The following is a 16,502-nucleotide window of genomic DNA, read 5'->3' as shown; positions in this document are numbered from 1 at the left end:
CCCATAAAGCCACTTGAGAGATTAAATGATGAGGTAATTTTTATTTTTGGGTGAACTATCCCCTAAAGCTAGTTTGTTAAACATCCAAATAAGGAAATCAGAACAAATTATAGTTGCAAAATAACCTAGTTGTGTGGCATAAGTGGGTACTAAATTTAAAGGGCACATATTTTACCCCTTTTTCAAGATTTAGGAAACGCCTTTTGTGTGTCCAAAAGAAAAGTTTAAGTTGGAGCTCAAAACAACCATCAGATTATTTCAGCTGTTCACAAACTTTTCAATTTGTGACCTCCAAAATAACAATGCCGGTGCTTCGCAAGCCCAAATATCCTCTGAGGTTGTTATAAATATGTAAACATTACCCATACCAACACATACCAATAGGCCCAAGTCTATTTGTCATTTAATTTTGGAGAATGACACTCGACGGCCAATCCATGTTGAGTTGTGGCCTAAATTTATTTTTAATATACGTGAGTGCTGTAAAGGGGTCAAAAAGTTCAACCTGGTGCCATAAAATTAAACTGCTGCATCTGATGCTATTGCTGTGTCTTTAATATAATGTAATCACCTCAGCGGTTGCCAAAAAAATATTATTTGCTTTTTTCTGTAGGTTAATTTTGCTAGTTAAATGAAATTAATTAGAGTTTTGGAAATCACCAAGCGATCCCGCTCATTGTTCCGAGACCCCCTGGGGGTCCTGACCCCCACTTTGGGAACCACTGGATTATTTATTTTACCTTTCCGAATTTTCTGCTCTAAACACAGTGTAGCTGTTTTTGTTGCCTGTGACTCAATCTCCACCTCGGCTGCGTGCGTCAGATAAACAGCAAAGTGACAGACATAAAGGAAGCAGATCTCTCTTAACGTTTGTGAGAAATACCACAGTAAGAACTTTCCCAATGATTATTTGATGTATTTGTTGTGGAGTTAATTCAAGCCTTTCTGCAATAATGAGTGACACACCATGTTGTTACAAAGTTCACCATACACAGACGGACACACACACAATGTGCGCGTTTAACTTTGCACTGTTTTTGCACGGCAAATGTGACAGGATACACATTAATATCTACTGCTTTATGGATATCTGTTATGGTAATGTACAAAATAAACCTAATTAACGTCATCAAACCAGGATTGAAGCATCTTCTTTTATAATTGTACTGACACGCGGCTGCGGTGATAATGTTGATAAAATTGCTGTATTCCTTACAAACATGCACTGTTTTAAAAACATTTTTAAACTCATTCTTGATCACCTTTGATGATTCATGATGACAGAGAGCTGAACAGATCTTTAAATCCCTGTCACTTTGCGCACATCCTTTCTTGTTGATTTGATTATATGGGTTACTATGTAGACATGTTAACACCCAGGTGTCAATCAACTCGATGGACAGTGAGGCTGCACTCCTACATCACATTGTATTGGGCCTCAAAATGGGAGGGATTTGGATCCTATTTTAACATCAAGAAATTAAAAAAAGAGACTTATTGTGTTTATATGACTTCAATATGACTGTTGACACACTATAGCTACACACAGTTCTGTCCAAACAGCTTACAAAAGATGATTTTCATCATAGGCGCCCTTGAAGTTACTACTAAAACTCAAGTTGCTGCTAAATGCTGTGTATTATGTGCATTATGTTACAAATAGGTCTGCCTTCCCAGCAGGCTGTTTACTCATCTGCGACCACATTCCTTTCAATTTGACTCTCTGGATTCTCATATCATCGAGTGGATGTTTTCACAGAGGTTGTGTTTTGTAAATCTACACTGGCCTCAATTCGGTTATACCATCTAAATGTCACCGGGATCTCAGCTGGACTGAAAACTGAGCGGTCATTGTTTTGATTATTCTTGCGGTTGGAGGTGCAGGCCACCAGTGGATTGAGAATGTTGCCATGGGATTGACAACAGCCATCACTGTGATTGGCTGAGAAAGGAGGTGTGAGTCCAAAGCAGTTGTGTCATGTGACCACAAAACTATGCACTACTAGACCTCTGCCCCCCCCTGCTACAAAAACTAGGATGACCGCATTCCTTTTTCTGCATTGGCCACTATGGTAAAACCCTCACGTGAGGAGGTTGCATTAGACATGCATATTAGCATTTAAACACCATGCAAATCCGCTAGCCAGTTGCGTTCAATTCCTCACAGTGGTCCTCCTCAAGTGTAAACTTGTTTTTGGACAAACTTCACAGCGCAACAACTATTGATGTGACTTCCCAGTGCTTTAGCTCTCAAACATGTCAGAAAACTTGATGAATGCTAACGCTAATGTCTGGGAAGTTGAATAAAGACATCTGCAACAGACCACAGTCCAAGCTTTGTTGTCTTGACTGGTCTTGTTGTCACTCGTTCATTTCACAGTGGGGGTTTGGGCCTTTTTGTCAATCATCCTTACTAAAAAATAGGCACACAACTCTGGGATTTGGTAGGAGGTCTGTATTTCTTTAGTATTTTGAAGCATTACGACTGCTTTAAAGTGTCATATTATTTAATTTGTCATGTAAAGTTATACAGGCATATACTTTGATATATTATGTGAAATTTGGTGGTCAGTGAACTTATTTTGTGCAATAATCAAACATGATATATGTATAATTGGCGTTCTGTAGAAGGATACAGTGGGGTGCTAAATTAAGGGTTAAGCTACAGAAATATATCATCACTTTTGAGCTGTATCTATCCTAATCAATAAAATTGAATGGAAGCTTTGGTTTATAAAATGTCTTGTTTACTCAAAATAATGCCTTAATCTTGACTTTTTTGGCTTATTTGTTCTATCTTGCCAATTGTTTTGAAGAGTTTAACCCGAGACCATGATGACTGCTCTCAGTTGACTGTGTTGTGGTGCCAGTCAACAGCCTTGTGCCCTAAAAACCTTGTCACAAAAATAACTCCATGCAAGTCCAGTGGAAAATGAGCCTGATATAGCAAGCGTGACTGCCAGTGACGTCCCCAAGGGGCCTTCCTGGTCACCTTGCAAGTTGTTGAATGAGCTGTAAAGGTGCCTCTTAACTCAAGCACACACTAGTAAACGCTTCACCTTAGTTTCATTTGGCTCTCGTCCCAGTCATATGAGATGAGTAAGCTCTGCAACCATGTATTGCATTTATATTCCACGGCCTAATTGAATATAGCCCACATAGTTGTTTTAATATGTTTGTGAGGACCAGATGTCCTTCTCATAACACTATCACTGGTTAGAAAATGTCTGCAAGACCTTAATAAATCTTTTAGTGATCGCACATTATTATTAATTTGATATATAATGGTTACATATTGTAACTTATTATAAATGTATTTATTATATAATAGATTATAAGCTGTTTATGCAAATCTGTTAAATTTTCATTAGAATCTGCAGAGACAAATGACTCAGCAATTGAAAAAAAAAATCAAGACCTGTTTTTTGTGTGATTACGTAAATGAGAGACAGATGACCAGATAACCGTTAAAGCTCCATAAACCCACATTTCCCATATGTTTTATGTGAGCAAGTTCATCTGACCTCAATGTATGGTTCTTGTAAATTTCCACCCCCGACAAGCAAAAAAAAAAAAAGAAAAAAAAAAAGTGGATGGTTTCATGACGTTTTCCCAGCAGGTTTGAAACACAAATCTAACAACATCTGAGGAAGCCATAAGCTTGACCTTTGGTTTTGCTGGACTAAAGGTTCATAGGCTGGTTTAAAACGATCCAGGACTTTGGGTTTTGATGGACAGGCTGGTCTTGACCAACTACAACCCCTCTTACCACCCACCAGCAGAGTTTAGTGAGCAATGATGTAATTGGTTAGTGCTGTGCGAAAACCTCCAGATGTTTGTGATCAGCAGTAAAATCGTGTGTTGGCATTTATATAAGCTTGAAACATGGGGGAGTATGATATCCTCATAGGATATTATTTGGCAAGCCTAAGAGTCCATTTCAAAATACAGTATATCTTTACTTTTAACGTATAGCTAAGAGAGTTAAATGAGTTAAGAGTTTACCGCTCTGAAAGACAAAGTCATTAAAAATGACCTGAGTCAATCCAATCTTTGCTTTAACATAACATGCCTAAAACTTGTTATTGTGTCCTGCTGTGTTTTTAGCTTGAGTTATTTCTGATTGTCCTTTCTCTAATTTGTAGATAATTGGGGAGGAATCTGCTCTAAAATGATCCTCAAGAGCGGTCGCAATTGCAGCCACAACACTGGTCTTGTAACCCTTCAGACCTATGGCCACTACCTTTCTACCAAACACGTACATCTGACCTTCGCCCATGAGTTGGGCCATAGCCTTGGAGCTCCTGTGAGTCTGATGCCTCTCTTTACTGTCATCGCCAGCTGGATTAAATCACCAACATTTGGTTTGCAAATCTAAGATGGCTGCACTGTGTTGCTCTGTTTTAAAAAGCATGATTTTACACTGTTGACAGATGCTAGCATGTTTTTGCTTGATTCCAAACTTTAGCATAGCATGTCACTCTATTGCATGAAGCTGCATATCTAAATGCCTTTCAGCAACTCTTATTTCCACCCGTTTTTGCCATGTTTCTCACACTACATAGGACTTGCATTAACGTTAAGTCACATTTGACAGCAGAAGGCTGACAAGCATGGCTCATTTTTTCCAGATTGAATTTGGGATGCAGAGTAGATCAGAAGAGCCGCATCACCTATAATTTATGTGGAGGCCTGGGAAAGGGGCCAAAGGCCCTTGCTCCAGTTATGTCATTTCATTCTTGAAGTTCAAAATGTACTGTAGAGCGTCTGTGAATGAAAAGCACGACAAAATAGTGTGTGTACACACATGGATATATAATATTAATATTATTTAATGAAATGAAAGTTCTGAGTCAAAGTCAAAATTCTAGATGCACTTGGCTAAAAAACAAAGCAGAAACTGATTTAAGATTATTTATTATTTTATTAAATAATATAAAGCAATTTTGTTAGACATTTAAAATTCAGCCCAATAACTTAAAAACAACAAAACTACCAACAAAAACACCAATATTTTATTGGTAGTCACAAATCGAGAGGGTTAATTTTACCAGTGTTGTGAGCACAGCACATTCCATGTCGAAAACAGTAATGCTATTGAAAGCAACAGGAGCAAGTATACTACATATAAATTTCCTGTCAATGCGTTATTTGAGTAGGCTATGCTTCCCTAGTGAGCATGTGCAGTTCGTGCATAGATTTGTGTACAGTTACATGAGGGGAATATCCACAGTGCAAAATATTGAGCTACTTTAAAAAAACTGACTATGATGTGCTTGCAAATTAATGGATTTCATATTGCATCACTTTCTGCATATGGTGTGAAAACCATATGAACCTTTTTTTTTTGCCTCATTTCCAGCTGTTTTCTCTTTCCGACAAAAAATGCCAATCATTTCGAGAAGGGTATAAACAGAGGTCGTAGCCAGCTCCAAGTGAGTGGGACTTGAGCTCCAAGTGGGCTGCACAAACCTGGAGTTCTCATTTTATTAAAGTGTTTTATATGACACAGAGTCCAACCTACTGTGTTTTTGAATGTCTACACCAGGGTTGTCCAAACTTGGTCCTGGAGAGCCAGTTTCTTGCATATTTTAGTTCCAATACTAATTAAACAAACCTGAACCAGATAATCAACTTCCTTCTAGGTGTACTAAAAACTCTCAAGCAGGTGTGTTGAAGGAAATTGAAGCTAAACTATGCAGGACCCCAGTCCTCCAGGAGAGAGTTTGGACACCCCTGGTCTACTCTTACCGTAACCCTAAACCAATACTCACAGTAACCTGTTGTGTTTTATTAACGTCTACTACACATACACACTACTACACACTACTACAGCAACCCTGCCCACTTGCGGCGTAAGTCCCTCCCACTTGGTGGTCTCCACGCTGCAGCAATACCTACTCGATAATTTCTGCCAGCAAAAAATTCAGTGCATCCCTAGTTGTTGCAACTGTTAATCTTTCCCTAATGTAGAATACCACGAACTATTAGCTCCCAGGTGATTTTAGTTTCAGACTCCTGATTTTGAATGTTTGCATTTTACTTCATGTGTTTTGTCTACGACAGCATGATGAAAACTCTAACTGTGGGGACCTGGAGGTCACCAGTGGCAAAGGAAGATTCTTGATGTTCCCGAAAGCCGCCAGCAGGATTGAGGAGAACAGTGACAAGTTCTCCCCCTGCAGTCTGCGGCATATGAGTCACCTTCTTAATGTAAAGAAGGACACATGCTTTGTTGGTAAGATGCCCAAACAAGTTTTAGGGATGCAGCAGATGTGCTGCTAAATATTAGGTTATTCAACATTCATTCAAACATTAATAAAATGTTTTATATTCATGATTAGGGATGTAACGGTATTGTAAATACCGTCATACCGCAATATTAAATTTTTTCGATATTACCGAAGTCGCATGACTCGGTAAAACTATAGGTCTTCTGAGAAAATTTGCTCAGGCGAATGAAGCGAACGGGAGGTAGCTGAAACTTCATTTCCCATCAGCCCCGGCGTGGCCATAATCCTTTGCGGTCTGTTGTCGCTACAGATCCAGTAATGCGGAAATGGAGTGTGCTGCTAGTAGCGGAGATGAAAAAAAGATGGAAATGATCGAACCTAAAGCGGGTGTTGTCGCCGCGCGCGTGCTGAATAGCGGTGCTGTCGCGCGCGTTCTGATCAGCTGTGTTGTGGCGCGCGTATTGTAAAGCGCCGAGGGGGGGTTGAGCGCGCATACTCAAGAGAGGTGTTATCGCGCGCCTACTGAAGGGCTGGACTGGACGGAGGTTGTGTCGCGTCGCGGGGGCACTTTTGATCGTTTTGGAAGGGCATTTTCTATCCAAGACTAAAAAGGGCATGTACACTGCACAGGTTGAGCCCTATGTGTGCACGTGCCTGCAAGTTGGGGAATACGACTAATAACAGTCATGGGGACTGCAGAAACACAGCACACTGTTCAGATTGATGCAGACATTGACTTGTACCGCAAAGAGATCTCTATCTCACTCATGGTTTGTCCTCTCAAGTGGGGGAAAGACAATGCACAACGTTACCCCACTGCTGTCAACATGGGCCAAGTCATATCTCTCGTCCCAGAATCCTCAGTCCCAAATGAGAGGGGTTTTTTCTGTTGCAGGGGACATTGTAAATACCCAGAGATACCAGCTTTTACCAGATTATAGTTATATGATAATTTTCCTTTAAACCCATCTCTATCTAAGTGAGTGATTAAATGTTAAATGTGATGAGTTTTCAACAATACTAAATTGAAACTTTATTTTTTTTTACATGGTTTAATAATTTTTTGTTATTAAAATTGAAGTTCCTGTTTCAAAGCTAACAGATAGACGGCTAATTTGTATGTCATTGACACTTTTGGCACTTTTTTGGAGTATTTTCAAAAGTTTTTTTTTTCCTGTAAATGATTCAATAAATACCGTACCGTGACATTGATACCGAGGTATTACCGTACCGTGAAATTCTGATACCGTTACATCCCTATTCATGATTGATCAAGATAGAAGTTAAACCTAGCTGTCCTGTCTTATACTGGTTTTGTTTTGTCAGATAGTGACCAGCCCATTTGTGGAAACCGCATTGTAGAAGAGGGGGAAGAGTGTGATGTGGGCCATGATGATAGTGATCCATGCTGCCACAGCTCAAAAGAGCCTTCAGGCATTGAGTGCAGATTGAAGCTTGGCAAACAGTGCAGGTTTGCATTAAACACTTTAATATCTGTGGACTATTTGGATGAAACGAACTTCCTAGATTTAATCACTTAAGGCCATGCCTTGGTGATGTTGTACTGACTTTTGTATAATAGACATCTGCAAAGATCACCGCCAAGGAGTTTTCTATCATTATTGCTTGAGATGCTTGTGAGTTCCCTTTTCAAACACACAATGAATGTACAAGAGCATCCAGTCCTGCTTCTGAAGTTGCCACCTTCCGCTGGAGTTGAGACCCAGTTGTAATTTAACACCTTATTTGAAATGCCTTGGCAAGGGAATTTGAACAAGTTGGAGCTAAACTCTCCATAATGCTGGTCCTCTGAGAATTGGGATTGACACCCCTGTCATAGAAGTCCCATCCTCCTCTTTTGGTGGACTACTTTGTTTTCAAGAGTTTGCCCTTAGCTGATGATTGATAATAAAGTGTATTTGGCATCCTGTCCCGAGAGAGAGCCCTGAGCTCAAAAGATCATTGAGCCCGGGGCTCCCTCCCGATAGAAGGGTGAAAAGGGAGTTTGAGCTCTGATAGATCTCGAAAACTTCCCTGCTAATGAATGGCAAATTATGAATTTCTATGGAAATATACTGTTGACTTGTCTAGATTGCCAATTTGGTTGGGTATATTCACCCATGTCACATGTCTTTGGATTGTGGGTGGAAACCGGAGAACCCGGGGTAAACCCACACGAGCACAGGGAGAACATGTAAAATCCGCACAGAAACTTCGGCTGGCCTGGTAAGGACTTGAACCAGTGATGTACTTGCTATAAGGCAACAGTGCTAACCACTGGGCTGTCATGCCGCCCTGTCTAAAAAAGGGAGGAGGAGTAGGGGTGGAAGGAGGGATTCTTCAAAACAAAGATACTGATGTAAGAATTTCTGTTTATTTATGTTGAGTTAGAAATTGACTGATTGGTGGATCATGTATTAGCTAATGCTGGACCAGCCGTATTCAATCAAAAGCATGTGATCTTCTCCAAATTAGCTTATAAATAAACTACACTTAAGAGTTTAACATGTATAAGCATATCTGAATCAACTAATCCAGATACTTCAAGATAACTTGAAACATGTTTTTGCTAAACTATCAGAAAAACTGACCTCCATGACCAGAATTAAGAAGCACTGCTCTAGATCAGGACAGGGCAACTTAGGTTACCTGACTTTTGACCTGGCTTTTAGAGCAGGTTAGATCGAAACGCTTAAGGAAGTCTGCCTTTTAGTACTTAGGTTTGCACTAAAGTTTTCCAAACGGAACTTCTTGAAGTTGACCATTGTTAACTGATCATTTTTTATCCACTTCAGTCCTAGCCAGGGTCTGTGCTGCAACTCCCAGTGTGTCTTCAAGAAAGCTGGGCTGATGTGTGAAGGAAACTCAGAGTGTCGTAACAAAAGTGTTTGTGCTGGTTCCTCTGCTGTTTGTCCGGAACCTCCTTCCAAGCCTGACATGACAATATGCAGTAATGGCACTCGTGTCTGTTCCAGCGGGGTACGTCCAACAGCGTATTTTTGGTTATTCCTAAAGGTCCCATGAACTTAAAATTAAAAAATGTTAGTTTCAAGGAAATCTATTAGCTAGCATGCTCTAAAACGGGGACAAAAATTTATATGACTGATATAAACATCCAAAGTAAGTAGTTTGTTACTTCAGCCCTAATAGATCAACGATTTTTTTCACGTCACCTTATACCTCAGTTTCTCATCAAATCTTGACCAATTAAATGCTGTCTGTTATCTGGCATGCCCCACCTCCTTCAAAACACTTTTCATTTGCTTTTTATTTAATGTGCTTGATCTCAACCACTCTCACTGGTAGAACTGTGATAAAAGCAATATGCTATTGACTGTTTTTAAAGGGGAGGAGGTACCCTGTCCCATCCTCTCTTCATTTTTCTTTTGGTATTACATCAAACATCCAAAAAAATAATAATCCAATTTCAAAGCACTTCATGGGACTTTTAACACTAGAACAGAAAGTCATTTTGACCATGTTTACATTTTGTAAATTGTTTAACTTTTATTACAGTAAAGCCCAATATATTTACGGTACCCTGACCTTTTCCTAAATGTGTGTATTTTTCATTCTAACATTATACCTGTGCCTTTGAAAAAAAACATACCTCTGTTGCCTAGCATCTTTCTACTAACAAAATCAACAGAAAAAACTTTCTGATAGCAAACACATAACATTTTAACTTCAGTAAAAACTTTGCTTTCCACAGAGGTATGCGGAAGGACTTTTAATTTGTCAGTAACCTGGGTCAATTGCTTCCGGTGACTGTTTGCAGTTACAAAATTGGCACGTTTAAGGTCTGTTTTCTTTTTTTAAAATCAGCGATCTCCACTGGCTGAGTGATATCCGATATAAAGTGGGTCTTAGATTGTACAACAGGCATGTTAAAAAACTCAGCCCTGGAGGGCCGGTTTTCTTGCAAAGTTTAGTTCCAACCCCAATCAGACACACCTAATAAAAAAAAGGCTTTCTAGGCTTTGCTAGGCTTTCTAGAAACATCCTTGCAGGTGTGTTGAGACAAGTTGAAGCTAAAATCTGCAGGACACCGGTCCTCTAGAACCGAGTTTGGACACCCCGTTGTACAAGAAGCACTGCATTAAATTACATTTACAAAAGTAAAAAATTACATTACAAAAGTCACATTAACTGTTCACCAGAAGTTTATCAGTATGGAAAGAAACATAGCTCTGCATATACTCTATTATAGGCTTTATTACGAAAAGATTGTATTTTTATCGTAGTAGTAGGTAACTTATGGCTCGTGAACCACATGTGGCTCCTTCACCAAAAATATGTGGCTCTCCAGCTGTGTCCCTATAATAATATTTTACACTTTAAAATATGATGGCCGGCACTAGAAATCAGTTTTCTATTGAAAATACAATTACAGTTCCCTTTTTTATAGTATTTTGTTTTACAGCAAAATTACGGTGGCAGAGAGAGCTTAACATGCTGCAATATAGGAAAACACGTGCCGATCTAAAAAAAACACCAGCAAACTGAGAAAAGATCTTCATCTGTTTGACAGCACACATGCTGCAAGTTGTCACACATAAAAAAAACGTGCGGCATTTCACACAATACAACAGAAATGTTTCTAGGAGACCCTAAAACGTGGCGGATCCTGGTTATGAAGGTTATGGTTATTTAGGCTAATAAATACTAAAGACACTGGTGTCAGGTAAACAAAAAAACAAAAAACTCACCTTTCAAAGATCTCCTTACCGTACGTTCACACCGAAAGCGGCGAGAGCGTCCAAGCTCGTTCTGGCCTCCCTGGCGACAATGCTGTCTGCCTTCAGCTCCGGCGGCGAGAGCGTCAAAACTCGCTACATTGATCTCGTATTTAAAGGAGCCGTTGCAGCATGTCAGTTGCATTCCTGCATAAAACATGTTTCTAGCGTGAAAATGTTGCACACTTCTTATCAAATTCATAAAACAATGGAAGATCAAGTTGCGTGTGGTGTGGCTTAGCTCTATTTATCCAATATGTCCATATGTCTGAAATATATTGAAGCAGCAATACTGTTTTGTACTGTCACGTCGTGTGAGTTTCCTGCTTTTTTAAGATAAATTTAAATATCGTTAATAAACATCAGTAACTCGCCAGTAAGTTATTTAATGCATGTTCCTGTAAGAAAACATTGTAAATAATTGGAAATCCGGCGACCGCAATCATCAAACCCTTGGGAACAACTGTGGTCGGAAGTTCACAGGTCTGTGTTCTCTGAACTCCAATTAAGCGGTGGACGTCTTCATTCTGATTGCTTGTCGTCGAACCACGTCATAGCTCATTACCATAAAGTTGACTTGATTTCAACTCTCCTCGACGCCCACGCCGGAGAAGACGCGTCTCGCTGCTCCTCGCCGCTTATCGCCGCCGGCTCTCATTGAAAATGAATGACTTCCGGCTACTTTGACGCTCTTGCCGGTTTCGGTGTGAACGTACGGTTACAACCTCAACGGCGTCCGTCACATTTTTGGGCCCCCTAGAAACATTTCCATTGTGTTCCATTCTATTTGCTTTGTGAGAAATGCAGCGTGTTTTATCAATGTTTGTGTTGTGAAAATGCAGTGTGTTTTATAATGTGCTTGCATTGTGAGGATTTGCAGCATGTGTGTTGTCAAACAGATGAAGATCTTTTTGTAAATTGCTGGTGTTTTTTGTAATTGCAAGTGTTTTCTCAAAATGCAGCACATTAAGCTTCTTCGGCCACAGTACAAAATGAATAAAAACTCAGTTTACAACAAAGAAGGTTTCGACCAATTGATAAATTTGAATCGTAACACTAATAAAAGGCCAAACAACTTATGTTTCTATGGTAACCTTGCGCAAATAAATACAACATTTATTAGTGCTGATGACGAAAAGAAAAATTCTATAAATCGGGCTTTCTTCATTCATGGACTTGCTCAACGTGATGCCTCATATTTGTTCATTTTTGAGTTGTACATGGACTTGGTTAACTTGGTTTTTACAAATTTAAGTGGAGTGAACATAAAAAAATTAAGTTGTCCCAACGAAATGTCAAGAATTGTGTTGTTTTAGCTCATATTAAGTAAGCAGCTTAGAAGAGCACCAACAAAAAAAAGTAAGTGTGTATCCCAATGGCTCTATGAAAAATGCATTTCCCAAAAAAGTCTGAAATGGCTCTGCTGAAAAAAGGTTTCTAGCCCCGGTTTTTAGGGTGATAAATGACTTAAATATGACGACAGACATTTAAAGCTTAATTCTCAAATCTCAAAAGAAACTCAGAATGAAAATATGACGTGATAAAAATTCAATTCATTACAGTTTATTTGAATTGTCAGCAGAAATAGCATTCTGGTAGTTTAAGTGCTAAACCTCTTCAGCGGCGTTCACACTGTACTTATTTGATGTAGACTTGAATCCCAATCTGTTAAACTTGCGATTTGTACTTCACAAGTCTGATTTGTTTGTTCTCAGTCCAGTGTTTAAACACAAACACATTTAACTCTGGTTTCAAACCACGAAGGCATAGAGTTTGGATCCTGTTTGTCAGATTTCATGCATTCTTTTGCTATTCAGCATGCAAAAAACAATAGCCTTGAGCACATACAATATGTCATACAAATATGTTATTTAATTGAAAACAGTCAACTTTTGTGGGAAGCAATAAATATCTGTTTCCTTGAAGATGTAGTAATATATTTGGTGTATTATCATTTTACACAATGTGATTTCCTGTTTAACCGTTGTCTTGTGGCCTGATGTCACAGGAATGTGGACTGTCTCTCTGCGCGCTACATAACATGGTGCAATGTGACTGTCCGGGACAGAGCAAGACGGAGAAGTGCCACATGTGCTGCCAGCAGAGAGGTAACCACAATGTTCCTCCGTAACACGTGTTTACTGCTTCAAATAAATTAGATGCATAAACAGCTATTTGTCTGAACGGACTATTTGCGCTGACATTACTGCTCAATAAAAAACCCTAATGAAACACACATGTTCTCGAATCAAACTTGCATTTGTTTTTTTTTTCTTCATAGATAAACCTAATACCTGCGCGAGCACCACTTCTGCAGTCCTTTTGCAGTATTTCAGTGGGAAGCGTGTGGCTTTGGCTCCTGGAGCACCCTGCTCTGGGAACCAAGGCTACTGTGATCAATTTAAAGTGTGCCGAATACTAGATGCTGACGGTCCAATCGCAAGGCTCAAAAACTCTTTCCTGAAACTGGATGAATTTGACGACTTGGCCGGTTGGATGAAGGTATGTTGTTTGATACAGTCTAACGTTAGCATGCTAGCATCTTCCACTGGGTGTTTTTGGCCTGTGTTCAAGTTCGCCAATTATTCTGCGCCTTAAAAGTGTGCCATCTTTTTTAGAATTTAAAATACTTACTTTTGAGTGTGTAACAGAAGAGAAGGCAAGCTTTAAAATGTATTGTTTTATCATTAAATGACAATACGGCTGATTAAAAACAGCTTAAACCAACCTGGTTAGCTGGTTTTAACTGATTAATCAGTCGGGTTTTAGAGGGGTTTTGGCCATTTCCAGGCTTGTTTCAACCAATTCCAGCCTGGTCTTAGCTACTAAGGCTGGTAGATGAATAGCTAAAACGGGCTTGACCATCCAAAACCAGCTATGTCCAACTTAATGCAGGCTGGTCAATGAAACCAGCCTAAAAATGGCCAAACCCCCTGTAAAACCAGCTAAAACTAGCCAACAGCAGTCTTGATTTCAGCAGGGAATTCTGTTGCTTAGTTGTTCTGTCAACCATCGTCATATACTACTAATTTCTTTTAAATTTAATTTCCCACCAAATATGTTGTTTCAAACAGAGAAATCTCATTACGTGTTGCGTTGTGACTTTATAAACGTTCTTAATCTTGTTGCAGATTAAGTATAACGCAGATAACTTTAGATATTGAATCAATATTTTCATTAGGTTAGATGTTACTACCCAAAATCAGGAAAAAAATTGGGACAGTATGGAAAACACAAATAAAAAAAGAAAGAAGCAATTTCTAAATTTACTTTGACTGGTATTTCATTGCAGACAATACAAAAAAACATTTATTTAATGATTAATTTTTTGTTTAATAAACACGTATTCCAGTTTTGGTTCTTGCAGACTCATTAAAAAAAATTGGAATCGTAAAGCATTTACCCATTTGTAACTTTGTAGAATTTAACACTTACAAGACATTTAGAGACTGTGTTTCAGGTGTAATTTTGTCCCATTCTTACTGCAAACAAGACTGATGGTTGGCAACAATACGAGGTCTTTGTGGTCTCATTTTGCACTTTAAAATGTGCCACACATTCCTGCAAGTCGGGACTGCAGGCAGGCCAGTCAAGTACCTGTAATGAGGTTGACCAGACAAAACAAAATATTTTGTGTTCGTATTGTCTGTAATGAAACACAAGTCAAAGTAAATTTAGAAATCTTGATTTTTTTTATTTGCATTTTCCATTTTGTCCCAACTAGGCATGGGACGATAACCGTTTTTAAGGTATACCGTGGTTTGGAAAAGTCAAGGTTTTAAAACCGACATCATTTTCTGTAATACTGTTCCTTAGGTATTTTTTTAGCACAACAATATCTTTAGCAGAAAAAAATATGCAAAGATGCCGTTTTAAATAGTAAAGAGATCTGTGATTTTAAAATGAATGAAGACAACAGGAGTCAATTAATCTTTTAAAATATTTAGCCTGACATGTTTACTGTTCCAAAACATTGTAAATCTTTCAAAAAATAAAATATATTGTTTTCAAAGGGAAAAAAGTCTTTGTTTTTTACCCAGACATTTAAAAAGACTTTATTTTTTTAGTTGTAATCACAATACCGTGATCCCACGGTTATCTAAGGTATATCCAATATTTCCAAGGTTATCATACCGTCAGAATCTTATACCGGCCCATGCTTAATCCCAACCTTTTCTGATTTGGGGTTGTATATTTAACTCTCTATTATAGATTAGAGATTCCGCCATGTTTCTCACTGACACTCCCCCAGCTCGGAAACTCTGGGATTAAAAAAAAAATTTGTTGAGTTTCTCACCCGTAATAACAACTTTGAGGTGGCTTTCTTGTGCATTCAACTCACAAATACAATTTATCCAACATGACTTAAAAACACCATAAGCTTTTATCATTGTTTTCAGTTCTGATCAAATGTGTGTATTGCGCTAAATATTTAGATCTGCACTTTGAGTTTATTACAAAATTATTAGACTGTCTGGGTAACTTTGAAATTCTCATTTAAACAATACAACTTGAGACACGAATACTATTTAATGCAGATGGAATGCAAATTGGGATGTGGCACCAGTGTTTTGTTTATATAACCTGCTTTATGCTTCTCTTTTAAAGGCACATTGGTGGGCAATACTTTTGGGAATTCTCTCCATTTCTGCCATTATGGGCGGCACTATCTTTTTTCTTGGACAGCCACTTGAAATTGATGAAGACGGTTAACCATCTATACACTTGGGGCACTCCCAGCATGCAGGAAAACATTGCTTTTGAGGGAACTTCTGAGTGTTCAAAACATCTGACTGATCATTGGAGGCTGTCCAGATGCACAGCTGAGAGTCGACTGCATCTGTCCAAACACGATTTGAGTTTACTTCGACCTCCTCCACCCAAGTGTCTCGCCATTGGCCATTTTAATGTTGTTTTAACTCCACTGCCGATTTGAGGATTGAACACCTTCCAGTTTTTTGTGCAGCTGTAAATCACTGTGCTCTCTGTAACTTCGTACACAATGTTTCTTTCTTTGAATTTACTTTAAAACACCTCACGAACATTACACACAGATTTTGAGAAAGCCAAATTATCTCAGTTTAGTTCATTCCAACATATGGTTGTAGTTTTCAGAGAAAGCTAATGTTTTTTTTTTGGGAATGCTACAAAAGGAATACAGTATATGTCAACCTATGAATGTCCCACTGCATATTTGGTTCCACCGGAAACTATATCAGCAAGGTCAAAATGTAGAGTTTTGCAATTGTTTGGCTGTGATATCCAGACACCAGTTTGTTTGAGGTGCTTGATTTGCTTTCCCGATTTTATCTCTCTGTTTTGTCCTTGGAGGGGTTACCATGATAAGCACCAAGAACTACATGACATTTACCCTTGAAAGGTAAAAAAAGGCCAAATTTTAATAGGACAGTGGTTTCCAACTTAGGATTGTGATCGCCTAAAGATTACAGGGTTTCTGCAGGTTTCGCAAAGTCAAATTTAAGACTTTTTAAGACCTTTTTAAGACCATTATGAATGAAATTTCAAACTTAGT

At 38.7% G+C, this 16,502-nt stretch overlaps 2 protein-coding genes across 6 annotated transcripts in view; one reads left to right on the top strand and one right to left on the bottom strand.

Moving 5' to 3' along the window:
- si:ch1073-396h14.1 overlaps positions 1-16,257 on the top strand; it is a 47,112-nt gene extending 30,855 nt beyond the window's left edge. For all 3 annotated transcript variants that reach the window (XM_005161720.6, XM_684373.11, XM_073936777.1), the window contains exons 9-15: positions 4,146-4,306; positions 6,067-6,238; positions 7,560-7,704; positions 9,029-9,212; positions 12,978-13,077; positions 13,251-13,471; positions 15,578-16,257. In XM_005161720.6, coding sequence (XP_005161777.1) covers positions 4,146-4,306; positions 6,067-6,238; positions 7,560-7,704; positions 9,029-9,212; positions 12,978-13,077; positions 13,251-13,471; positions 15,578-15,682 — 1,088 coding nt within the window. In that variant the 3' untranslated portion in view covers positions 15,683-16,257. The remainder of the gene's footprint in view (positions 1-4,145; positions 4,307-6,066; positions 6,239-7,559; positions 7,705-9,028; positions 9,213-12,977; positions 13,078-13,250; positions 13,472-15,577) is intronic.
- LOC100331214 (lipoprotein lipase) overlaps positions 1-16,502 on the bottom strand; it is a 38,292-nt gene that overhangs the window by 6,309 nt on the left and 15,481 nt on the right. The window contains exon 6 of one of the 3 annotated variants that reach the window (XM_073936779.1): positions 10,943-11,116. The exons of 1 other annotated variant lie outside the window; for it this stretch is intronic. In XM_073936779.1, coding sequence (XP_073792880.1) covers positions 10,943-11,116 — 174 coding nt within the window. The remainder of the gene's footprint in view (positions 1-10,942; positions 11,117-16,502) is intronic. One more of the 3 variants, XM_073936778.1, reaches the window with a different exon arrangement.

Source organism: Danio rerio, chromosome 22 (genome assembly GCF_049306965.1).
Source record: "Danio rerio strain Tuebingen ecotype United States chromosome 22, GRCz12tu, whole genome shotgun sequence".
NCBI classification, from domain to species: domain Eukaryota; kingdom Metazoa; phylum Chordata; class Actinopteri; order Cypriniformes; family Danionidae; genus Danio; species Danio rerio.
Note: the sequence above shows the minus strand (reverse complement) of the source record. Positions and strands in the feature narration are given on the sequence as shown.